The sequence below is a fragment of the Apium graveolens genome, chromosome 2, assembly GCF_009905375.1.
Source record: "Apium graveolens cultivar Ventura chromosome 2, ASM990537v1, whole genome shotgun sequence".
NCBI classification, from domain to species: Eukaryota; Viridiplantae; Streptophyta; class Magnoliopsida; order Apiales; family Apiaceae; genus Apium; species Apium graveolens.
In genome coordinates this window covers 281,878,846-281,890,899 of record NC_133648.1, presented here as the reverse complement: position 1 = coordinate 281,890,899, position 12,054 = coordinate 281,878,846, and the positions used below count along the sequence as shown (strand labels likewise).

General features: G+C 37.3%; 2 protein-coding genes across 2 annotated transcripts; both read right to left on the bottom strand.

The window, feature by feature from the left end:
• Positions 1-3,068: 3,068 nt before the first annotated feature.
• LOC141708551 (RNA demethylase ALKBH10B-like) lies at positions 3,069-7,042 on the bottom strand. The gene is made up of 7 exons (XM_074512226.1): positions 6,429-7,042; positions 5,574-5,710; positions 5,344-5,461; positions 5,086-5,205; positions 4,847-4,962; positions 4,592-4,746; positions 3,069-3,901 (listed from the first exon to the last, which is right to left on the bottom strand). The coding sequence occupies exons 1-7, from the start codon at positions 6,868-6,870 to the stop codon at positions 3,442-3,444; spliced, it is 1,548 nt and encodes a 515-aa protein (XP_074368327.1). The 5' UTR covers positions 6,871-7,042; the 3' UTR covers positions 3,069-3,441.
• Positions 7,043-7,277: 235 nt separating this feature from the next.
• LOC141708554 (E3 ubiquitin-protein ligase SP1-like) lies at positions 7,278-11,412 on the bottom strand. Its single transcript, XM_074512234.1, has 11 exons — positions 11,250-11,412; positions 11,075-11,127; positions 10,859-10,983; positions 10,643-10,774; positions 10,382-10,522; positions 10,204-10,284; positions 9,033-9,145; positions 8,839-8,947; positions 8,303-8,381; positions 8,119-8,218; positions 7,278-7,673 (listed from the first exon to the last, which is right to left on the bottom strand). The coding sequence occupies exons 1-8, from the start codon at positions 11,375-11,377 to the stop codon at positions 8,860-8,862; spliced, it is 861 nt and encodes a 286-aa protein (XP_074368335.1). The 5' UTR covers positions 11,378-11,412; the 3' UTR covers positions 7,278-7,673; positions 8,119-8,218; positions 8,303-8,381; positions 8,839-8,859.
• Between the last annotated feature and the right edge of the window lie 642 nt (positions 11,413-12,054).

The window sequence follows — 12,054 nt, the reverse complement described above, 5'->3', positions numbered from 1 at the left end:
AGAATTGTTCAGTCTTCTCGTTGGAATAGGATTCTCCAATCTTCTAAATGGAATAGGATTCTCCAATCTTCTAATTAGAACATGATTCTCCCATCTTCTAGATCGAATAGAATTCTTTAATCTTCTAATTAGAATAGGATTCTTCAATCTTCTATACCAAATAGGTTTCTCCCAATCTTCTTAATGGAATGGGTTTCTTGCAATCTTCTAAGCCAAATAGGATTTTTTGGTAAAAATTCGTAGCTGCTGTTTTCCTCTATTTCCGGGCTGCTCAACTTGGATTGCCCTATCCATATCATCTCTGAATTAAAGAGAATTCAATAAGCTTCGCGTAGGCTGTAAGATCGTTCAAATCTGACTTACGGAACTCGAGATACGACCCAAACAGTGTAAGCAAATCGCTTAACCCACCAAATCCGAATTTTTCATCCAACTTTGCTCCTCTGTGGCCATGGTTGTAAACTTCAACCCTCATGGCTGGAAATCATCATCCATGGATCTCCCTCGTGGCCGTGGATACTACATTCAAATCTCCTTCGACCCCCCTGGCCAAAAATATTTATTTTACGGATCTCCTTCGTGGCCGTTGTACGCAACTCATCCGTGGCTATCCTTCAATTCTTGCGTCAAAGAACCTTCATCGTGACGAGACATCTCTTCCTCCTGAGATTATGATCTTGATGAGCAGCCCCTCCTTCTAGCGCCAATTTGTTGACGGAGGAATTTGGTATCAACATAGTTTGAGGTTCGTCGCCGGAATCAAGATCTACGATGGTGGTTCTTCGCCTGAAAAGTGAGCGGAGTGTGGTGGTTGTGATAAATTGGGGGCTGAGATTGCTTAGGGTTGGTGGTGGCTCCTTATGGCTCTCGCTTCCGACCCCTCACAATTTGCCTACGTATCCCTATTTATAGGGAATCAAGCCCACGTAGTTCTTGGGAAACAAGAAATCTAATGGGTTTAGACTTCTTATTCCCAGGCCCGGTCCAGAATCCATCTTCCGCTAGCTTTAGGAATGTCCAACTATGAGGCCCAACCGCGAAGGCCCAAGGCTCGTTTGTAATCGCAGGACTTCACGGATAATGCATCTCCCTGCGCAAGGATAACATTCCGCTACAGCTATCTCCCTTGAATTACGAACGCAGGTATAGCCACGGTTCACCCCAAATGCCAGACGCGTCCCTGTCCCCCGAATGAGGATAACCCACCAGATAGCAGGACAGGTGATCCCAAGCTCTTGGGTGCAAAGTGCAGGATGACTCCAAAGTTCTCCAACGAGGACACCCGTTGAATACAAGAACAGAGTTCCCAAAGCACACACCAAAGTTAACCCCGCATCCCCAACGAGGACACCCGTTGAATACAGGAGGAGGCCTTCAATCATCAGGCATACCCCTGGAGGCCTTCAAGCTTTTCACGGACATTCCCCTCCTTGACCGTCTCAAGGAGAGAATTCTTCAAAGAGTACGTGCAACAAATAAGTTAGTGAAAATAATCCTCCATTGCTCCTCCCACACTTGTCTTGCTTTAAACTTACTCTTGATCATGCATTCTTCACACATAGGACGCGTCCTGAACGATTGGGCGCGTCCTGACGCTACGAACTCCACATATTGCTATATCTTCCAAGTATCTCTATTTACTTCGTCTTGAATGAGAACAAGCTCAACCATCCCAAAGTGTGCATCTCCAAGAGGCAGGACACGTCCTCCCCTTGTAAAATACACATATTCTCCTTACATGGAAACCTTATTACCTGTACAGCTCATCCCATTATTTTTACTTATCAGGGCGCGTCCTCCTCCTTCCAATATCTTCCTCCTCATCTCTTTACATGACAACCCAAAATACAGCCTACACAATCATGGACGCATCCTACATATACAGGGCGCGTCTTCGCTTCATACAATGTAGACCAAAACCTAATTATTCATCTTCTTGCCCCAATTTAATTCCAATTGACCCGTATTTGACCCGAGATGATCCAATACCAAATTTTGGCTATAACATACACTATTTCTTACTTTGTGGGAAAAAAATGTAATTATATAATCTAGGGGCCTTTACTTCAGTAATCAGTACTATAAATTCTTTATAAGAGTTTAAGGATTCGAATATGTATAGAGTAGTGGAACCAGGAACAAACAACCTTCTTCATTTGACACAGTCACACAGGACTATGCAATGACACCATGATCGTTGCAGACAACTTCTGTAATGAAGCTTCTTCAAAGGGACCTTATTTATAAAATCTTCCCATCACAGAAAGACCAGTCACTTGTGTAATATAATTTCATGTAATACACCTTATGCTGATTTAAACCAAGTTAATAGCGTTATTTATTCTGCATTATTTGCGTTTACGTTTACGAAATGTAAGGAATATATACAACTTATATGATAAATATGTAGAAAAAAATGGATTCTCCAATTATGTGGGGGGATAGCTACTAACAAATTTTTAACGATACTCCTGCACTAATTAATGTTCATTCTATGGCCGACCGTCGGTACATCACAACAAGAATTTAATTTAATAACAACTACAATTCATGAACATGTGTTTCAAAATAGGAATTTGATGTAGAATAATGGAGAGATGATGAACCCTTTTATAAGATGATACCCTGTAGATAGCAAGAATACATGTAGTCATGTATACATTGCTTTTGCAAATTTTTCTATTCTTTTACTGAAATGTGTGTGTTTCTTGTTTTGTTGCTGCTTCTATTTCAAGTAGTTTCTTTACTCTTAAGTCATGACCATGATGCTCTCTTTTACTTTTTGCTAATTGAGAAAACTTTTCTACACTAGCTAGAACCATCAACCAGCTCATTTAATTACTGTGCATGATCCAAGCACCAACTGTGGCTCAGCTAGACCTACTAAAATATTTTACCCTAATTACAGAACTGAAATAATTGACTAACGTGACTGCCACTTATGTAGAGTGACAACTTGGTCACCGTCACTTAACATTATATATCAGTTTAATCCTCACCATAACATTTGACATGAAAGTTTAGAATGATAGATAACCAGGAAAGCATACATCAGAAATCAGAAGGCATTCCGAACATAAGCTAGATATAATATATTTTTTAAGAGTTAACTGATAATTTTATACATGAATTCCTGCCTCTCTTTATCCTAAGATCTAATCCACACCATTAGCTTAAAACTCACAATCTCTCGCAGGGCATCTCAGAAAACCTATAGCAACCAGCAGTCCTCTGGCGGTTGGCTTAGCACTTGTTCCATTAGTAAGAAGGAATGAGATATAATGGTCTCTCAGAACACCAAATACGTTGTACACTTACAAGTGAAGCTCTTTAGAGAATAACTAGACAACACTAGTGATACATCACACATCTAAGTATTTTGTAGAATGATCTCATGCTGCTAAAGATTATAGCTCACACCGGTCTTTCTTCAGCGTTCATCTAAATCTTTGCATCAGATGTGTCTCCTGTGTTATTTGTTTCAACCGGAGAGGAAAGCTCAAAAAATTGTCCCCTTTGAGTACGTGGTGGTAGATGCTTTGCCGGATTTTTTGATCCAATAGTCCAGGGAAAGAAAACCCCGGTACCACCACCTGGGATCCTTTTAGGGCTTAGGACCATTGGATGCATAGGAGCAAACATAACCAATGGGTTTCGAAGGACACTACAGTTGGAAACAACATCCATTGCCTCATAGCCATTATAAATTCCATTTGGCACTGAATAACCATTTGGGATGTCCGGTTGCCACAGGGTCAGGGATCTATTCAAAGGTGATAAGTTTTTCACATTTTCGCCAGTCTGGACTTTAAAAAAAGTGATGCTGATCCTTTTGCTTACAGATGGACACATAACATGCCTCGCCATATCAGCACTGTTTCCTCTCATCACTAAGAGGGACCTGCAGGGTCACAGGAACTATGTTATAATCCGCGCAGTCAGTTAAATTACTGTTACAGTTTAATGATTATGCTAGCCAGAACTAATGAATGACTTGTTGGGAGCTGTAAGCTTTTAGTGGATATTAAATTAGGTCTAAATAGTATAGAATATCCTCCAAATAATACCTCACACACTGAGGCATTCAAGATTCACACACATGGCTACACGATCTCTAATGCAGGGCAGGCCTGAGAATTCACCGAGTATGTTCTGGGGACACCCTCTTATTTTTACATTTTTGTGGGGGCACATTCATTAAAAAAAATTTAATGGTGAGTACTGCACACACAAAAATTTAAGCTACAAGTCAGGTTTTGTTTTAAGGGATAGATGCCCCCCGTGCCCCCTTACTGGATCCGCCCCTGCTCTATTGGCCAAACTTTTTATGACGAAATAAATCCAGAGTCACTTTCTAAAACCTAAGCATAAAGACAGTCATGGAAGGTCTTTGTTCTTTTTGAAAATGAAGCAGATGAAGGATATTTTGTTTGCATAAGAATATTGTTTTAAAAGTCATGTGGAATTAAGATTCCACCAGCTTCGTGCATCAACTGCAAACATCATAAATCCTAGATTCTTGCCCCTAGGAAGATAAAGGAGACATACATTTTATTTATTGGGAGATACAGTTTAAGACTATACTATGTACCCTTTTTCCAGTGAAAGCATAAGTGGCCCTTTATAGTTCCCATCACTGTCGCACACAAGAGTACGTCCAAAAGCCATTTCTGACTGAGAGAGAAGAAGAGTGGAGATAGGCTGGTCCAGATGAGGCGGTTTTAGGAAGGGCTGTGAATACTCCCCCTGCAAGAACAAAGTGTAACCTCAGAAATATGTAAGAAACACCGGACTCCTTGGTCCATATAAATATTTTTCTATTAGCTTAATCAAATAAAAGTAGCACCTCATCAAAGAAGTTGATGATGCAGCTGTTTGGTTTCCTACTCTCCGAGACTAAATGCCAGCGAACCAGAGTATCAATGACACCTAAAAGTGTTTCTGGAATTGGCTCGATCTGGCCTGTATATAGTTTCCCAGTAAAAGTAACTTTCATGCACTACAAGCTTGATACATATTAAATCGTTGAGAACGGAATTGATTAAGTTTGGTGTTATGATTGATGGCACAACTTATACAACTTACTCTTTTGACATTGACTTGTAGCTTCCTTTTTAACAGGTCCAAAAATTGGAGCTCCAAGCTGAATCAGCTCTCTCTTGTTTTTGCCCTTCATCTGCTGGTGGTACATTATAAAGGTATCACCTATATTCGTTTACATAAGACTCAGTCAGCATTCCAAAAACTGAATTCTTTATTTTGCATTGAATGCATCTTTTAAGTTTTAACCAACAAACTAAACTAGAATTCTAACTGTGAGTCTAAAAAACAGTGACGATCCACCTGAAAGTTCTCCATTCTGGCCAGAAACCCGAAGCTCATTCACATAGTTGGTTAGCTTAGAGATCTCAATATCAGTGAATAGGTCTTGATACAACTTGAGCCCTCTCACAACATTCACCTGCCAATATAGATTAACCTTAAATCAGTAAACCTCTAGTCAATATGGTATAAACAAAAAACGTTGTCTATCATAAGACTTGTCAATTTAAATTGTGAGAGAAAGAACTCACCATATGCCCTTTTACCAGCTCCTTGGCTACGAACCCTTTACAGACTTTGATTTGAGCATGATGTGCCTCGCAATCTTCATTGATCGAGTACAACTCAAGGTTTTCAAACTTGGGTTGCACATTTTGATATCCTGAATCTAAAATAAGGTGGATGGATTAGATTAAGCACGTTGTGTTAGAATAGAATAGAATATCCAGTTGGACATTCCTCTAACATCTTAAGGGTTTTAAATTGATTGATTATTTAACATGAAATCAGAGCTCTGGTTGAGGGAGAGCTCAAGTTCATTAATTTTTCTTAAGATAATTAGAGAGTTAGTAGCTTCACATATTTATCAGGTATACATGTATCACGATAGTTAAGGATCCATCTCCAAAATTTTACACATGTTTATGTGTGGAAAAAAATCTTCTTGATCATAGCAGTGCTTCAAGTAATAACATTATTTTGAAAGAAATCAGTACAAAGATCTTAAGGCGATTCAGCCTTCTCATAATTGGAACACAGCACAAAGCACGAAAGATCATGGACAAATAATATTATTACGCAAAGCTGCTTAAGTTGATTAATCACTCTGTTTACTTTCATCAGGGCAATCCTATGCAGATTTTACTCCAGTGTGTGATTTCTAGCAATAGTTTTTCTCTTTCGCTTTTTAACTAAAAGCAGGCAAGCTAAAGATCAAGCTTGATGAAAGAATCAATTTTACCAGCATAGTGTGTAGGTATTATGAACCACTCCTTAGATAATTATTCACTAACTTTCCAAAATAGGTAAAACAAAACCAGTCAACATATAAACTCGTGAGTAGGCTCTTCCCGGTTCCGTCACTAATAAATTACCGTACAACGTACCTCCATCAGTAATTTCAGTTTTTGCTAATCCACCAATGTTACTATCTTCGTGACCTCCGCCACTCTCAACCACCACCATATCTCCATCTCCATCTCCCCCACTCCCTCTCCTCGAACATTTTTCGACCACATTCCCTTTCTTGTCCGTCACGCTTCTTATCTCGCTCACCACGTCACTGATGGGATAGTACTTCTGCATCTCCAATATCGGGATCCAGTTCAACCTCCTCCTATGAATAGCTGCAAATGTGGACTCGTAAACATCTCCTCCGCCATGCATCCCACTCAAATGATTACACAGCACGTCGATTATTGCATTCGCGGCTGCAAACTCGCCACGGAACCAAGCGATCACCGCGTCTTTAGAACACGAAGATGAGGAGGCATCATTTGGTAAGAGCATTGGTGCTTGATCATGAACAATACCGGATGCCGGTGACATTGTATGTATGTGTGCGATTGATTAGTTATGGTGATGGTGTAGAATATGGTTTTGGAGTGGCTATAAAATGGTATTTATATCAGTAAATTTCGTTTAGATCTGTTCAAGTTTACCGATTTTCTGGTATAAATACAAAATAAGTGCACAAAAACAAATAACTTTACCAGACTTAACTAAATTACATTGCATGTTATCTTTCATTTTATCTAAAACATTAAAAACGTGGAATTAAATTAGGCATTTGCATCCAAGTACTCAAACACCTCCTTGCCAAACCAAAGGACTTGTACTTGCTCTTTAGTGTTACATGAACATGGTTTAACAACACACTGATTTAATATCTGAATTATAATTGTTTGTAGTTTCACTGGTTTTTTTTTCTATAAGCTAAAATTGGTCACCAACAATATTTTTTCGGCTACAGTCAATGACTTGTAATTCTAATACAAAAAAAATTGATCACACAGTCATAATACCATTAAATTTTAAGGAGTTTGCATACTACATATGTAAATTCTGGAAACAATACCCAAGGCAAACTTTCATGAGGGGAGAAAATCATGAAACAAAATCAATTTACTGCATTACTTATGCCGATTTCGAAGAAAACCAAGCCAGCTCCAGGAGAGAAAATCAAGAGAACTTTCTTAGTCTTAACAAAAAGCACTAGAACTCGCCTTTCTGCTAGCCAGAAACATGTCTAACCTCGAAAAACCTTGACTACCTGATCAATCCATCGACAGCAAAGTGGACATCTTACCAGAGGTGAAGAACAATCTAAACAACAGCACATATGACCACATCTGCAGGAGACCAATACAATATCTTAATAACAAATTTAGATATAAGCTAACAAACCAAAAAAGAAGAAGAATAAATTAATTCTGTCAGATGATGTCTCCATATACTCCGGTATGTTTTAGTATGCCCTCTGTTTTCTAAGGAAATAAGTAAGTATTAACAGATGAAACAAATAGTCCAGTCTAAACAAATTATTATCTTAGTATATCGAGCATAAGCTAACAGTAATACAAGCACATATTACATGTCAGATCAGCGGTTATATATCCAATTCTTTAACCTATTTCTTTCTTTTGCGGAAAATAAACTTCAAAAGAAACATAATCATACACAAAGTAACGCGTATATAGAATAAGAAGAATGGCAAAAATGGGAGCCATTTAAGGATAAAGAATGAGCAACTTGAAATTTTGTGGCACAGTTGAATAAAAGTTTATTGGTGCTTACGGCACAAGTACTGAATTGTACTCTTTCTCTAAGCATATAGCACATAAATTTGGGGTCACTTCGGTGACACTCAGTCCATTGCCAGCTTCAGATTTTGATTCTGAAATGAGAAACAATGAATAAGCCATTAATGGCAATTAACAAAAATAACACTACTTATGGAGGGCAGGAGTTATTAATTTACCGTCCTCATCTGGCCCCGGTGCGGCAGTTGCGGCATCTTTCTCATCTAGCTCCGGCGTGTCAGTTACAGCATTAAGAACCTTGCATCCATATAAGTAATAACATTAGCTAAGCACAAAAGATATATGAAAATATATTTATTTATTACAAAAATATATTTACTTAATAAAATAGTAGATCTCAGTAGAACATCAATGGCACCTAGCACAGTGAAACTGTAACCTATTATATTGACATGTTTACTTGGTTGTTCTGACATAGCTCGTAATTCCTAAAATAGATAAGGTTATATATATATATATATATAATTACTCGGCTATCACTGGTCACGACTATGGGAAGATCTAAGAGTAACTTCATCACTAATTTCCCATGACAGCTTCAAAATTTTAAAGTCTTCTTTTTGGTTTTCCTAATCACAATTGCACTGATGACTAGTTTGTCCCCTCAGTATCTTAATTCATTTAATTTGTGTTATTCTTAGCATAGCTACGCAGAATTTCGCTTGTTTCCTATCGAAATCATATAGCAACTTACCTATTTTGCCGATCCTGCCTACTATATCTTCGGGCGATATAATGAAAAGTTTGCTTTCCAATCAGAAAAATACCGTAGGATGCCAACACGAGAGGTAAATGTACAAAACCTGCAAGAAAAATTTAAGTAAATCTATATTCAATATAGGAAAAAGATTGCTTTACACATAATTTCAGCACATAATTTAAGACAACCATGCCCCTCTTTCACAGTCATTAATGAGCTTATCGATACTGTTTCCAGAGACATGAAATGGGCCTTTCTCTGGCTTTTCAATTCGGATCCTTCCCAAGTCATCCTTAACAGCCTAAAAGAGAAAAGGAGATGTATAAGAAAAACTGAAACATTTCATTAAAGAAAGGATGAGATCAGACCACAAGAACACAGCAAACTATTATCATGTCACAGCTGGTTAGAAGCTATCAAATGTAACTCTCTTAAATATTCACATATCACTCTATTACATGTTTTCATCACAGACTATACACAAAGTGATGAAACATAAGGAATTTTAAAGATTTCGGAGAGGAACAGAGGATAGCAAAGAACTAAATAAAAGTGGTAAGAGTATTCAAAGAGAATATAGCAAGAGACATATATAACATTTCCAGTCATCTCTTAGCTAATATTTATATAAATGCCTACTTAGTGAATTATTTTTTAGCATCGCAGTACAACCTAGCTCTTTAGCACATTGCCCCCATGACGCACATTGACCAACTACTTTAAATAGAAACTTCTCCTGAAAGCTAAAACTCATCCCTACACTAGCCACTGCTAAACTACTTCTGGAATGGAGCTTTAAAATGCTAGCTTATAAAGCAGAAGTTGTTGGTCGATAGAGTATAGACTATACACAAAGTGATGAAGCAGTAGGTCATTCTTGACAGTGTAGACTATGGAATGAACAGGAATCCAATAGTGCCAATTTCTCCAAGAGGAACTCAAATTTTGTCATCAGGTCCAGGAGTTTGATATTATTAATTTTGACTAGAATATCATTTGCAGTAGAGCATTTACAGCAGGTTCAGCTACTTCAAGAGACACCTACCGTACAAAAATATGTATCAAGTTTTTAAAAGTACAAATGACAAATGCCTCGTGCTTAAGGAGTATATCATTTGTGCATCAAGAAACCATGTGTTGATTTATGATGATATATGCCCAGATGTGAAAGTAACAAAACTAAAGAGATTTTTCTTTCAACATCCACTTGTTATTTAGTTTATATGAGGATTTAATTAGAACAACAAGCCAAGTATCTAAATCAATAAAATTTAATCATCTGAATAATAGCGTTGCACGTACGATGTATTAATAGTGTACACGCTTCCAGCTTGCATTGAACAAACAAAAAAGTAGTACCTCGCCAATAACTGTTAATGGAGTACCAGTTACGAGAACTGGTTTCTTTGTGACGCTTTGCATGACTACAAGGTCAAGGTCCTGCATTATTCCATCTTAATTTAGAACCTGAAATAGGCATATAGTACCTGATCCAGCATTTTAATAAACATCATAGCATACTGAGACTACAACAGACCAATTCTCTCTCACTGGAATCCAGTGTTCCTCTTACAGGCAGAATCTTCGATTTGTAACCTCCTACATGTGTACCTGCTAATTCTAAAAAATTTGAGGCATGTTGGCCTTGTGACACAAATACCTGACTAGTTCCATCATCCTGAAACAGATCAAAAATACATTTGTCTTTATCTCGAGAGATTCATGTATCAAAAATCAACTACTTTAGAAGATTAACTTAATTTGAGTTGGAATATGTCATACTAAAACCATGTCTTACCAGGTACCACGGAACCTCGTTATCTACAGTGTGAGTATCTGAATGTTCCTCTGTCCAGGAGGCAACTTCCTTGCTATTGCCGCTGCTGTCAACTTCAGTTTGAACTTCGCGTTTTAAGATACAATTCTTTGTCTGGATCAGGTATAGTAGGGTTTAAAACAGAATCATAGGCCTTAAAACTAGAGAAAGCAAAGAGAGACAAGTGCACTATTTTACCGTCTCGCGAAGAATTACAGGCTGCAAATTGCTAGACTTCAACTTCATAGGCCTATCCGAACCGACTTTTCCAGATACACTAACGATCAGAGGCAACACTATGGATGCAGTATCAAATAAAAGCGCTGAAAGAAAAAACAAATTATCAAAACATGATCTTGATTGAATTCACCTCTCAAACAAACTAAAATTCAAAAGCGCTGATTCCACACTTACACAAATCCTTTATTTGATCAATGCGAATAACACTCATAAGTTTCTTTGCATCCCTAAAATATTAAAAAAGATACCAAAATACTAGTATTAGAATAGCAGTAGTATCACATTTACGGGATCTCGAAGATTCGAAACTGGTTAAATATAAGATGATATGTACATAGAGATAACTTACTCAGACAAAGTTGTCCCGATAAGAAACGACACAACAGCACCAAAACAACAGCGTACTCCCCAACGAACATCATCAAAATCAATCTCCTCCAAGTTGTTTGCTGATATAAATCTTGACAAACTCTCCATTGCTAAAGCTCCTCTAAATAATATACCAGACAGGGATTATTAAGATATGTATTTATAATGCTCTTTTCTTTATGAAGAAGAAACCCCTCGTTTATTTCTGTTTATAAATATACTAAAGGGCTGTTGCATTTTGTATTACATGCTTTCTACTTCTTACAGTACAATGATGTACAGTAGTAGTATGTTTGAGTATGTCTCTGTTTGTTAAAAGCTTCTCCAAGACTCCAACACATGTATATAATATATTGTATTCACGTCACTGTACAGTTTTGGCTTTTTTACCAAGCTGTTATTCTATCTCTCTCTTTCTCGTTTTCACGCATTTTAGGGACTGTTTGGAGAACAGTATATAAGTGACTTGTTTACTCGCCTGTAACTATTTATCGATGAAGGTTTGTCCACATAAGTTATAAGTTTATAAGTTGAATGTTATCAACGACGTATTTTTTCTCAACTTATTTTAATTTTTTACTTTTTTATTAACTTTAGTTTAAATATATATATTTTTAAATATTAATCAAATCTAAAATTCACGCAATAAGATAATTATATTTAAAAATTATTTACTTTTTTTTTATCGTAGGTAACCCGCAGCCGCTACCCTTCGGATGCGCACTGGGTAAACCCTACGGGCTCACGTAATAATTACTGGGTAAAAATTATTTATTTTGATTTAT

What these genes read in the sequence shown, in the direction of transcription:
- LOC141708551 (XM_074512226.1), bottom strand. Translation starts at nt 6,870, where the DNA reads ATGTCACCGGCATCCGGTATTGTTCATGATCAAGCACCAATGCTCTTA. An exon ending in AACTGAAATTACTGATGGAG is followed by an intron (nt 5,711 to 6,428) that starts GTACGTTGTACG and finishes ACCTTATTTTAG; the next exon opens with ATTCAGGATATCAAAATGTG. An exon ending in CCAGAATGGAGAACTTTCAG is followed by an intron (nt 5,206 to 5,343) that starts GTGGATCGTCAC and finishes AAACGAATATAG; the next exon opens with GTGATACCTTTATAATGTAC.
- LOC141708554 (XM_074512234.1), bottom strand. Translation starts at nt 11,377, where the DNA reads ATGGAGAGTTTGTCAAGATTTATATCAGCAAACAACTTGGAGGAGATT. An exon ending in CTGTAATTCTTCGCGAGACG is followed by an intron (nt 10,775 to 10,858) that starts GTAAAATAGTGC and finishes TACCTGATCCAG; the next exon opens with ACAAAGAATTGTATCTTAAA. An exon ending in CATTAACAGTTATTGGCGAG is followed by an intron (nt 9,146 to 10,203) that starts GTACTACTTTTT and finishes TTTCTCTTTTAG; the next exon opens with GCTGTTAAGGATGACTTGGG.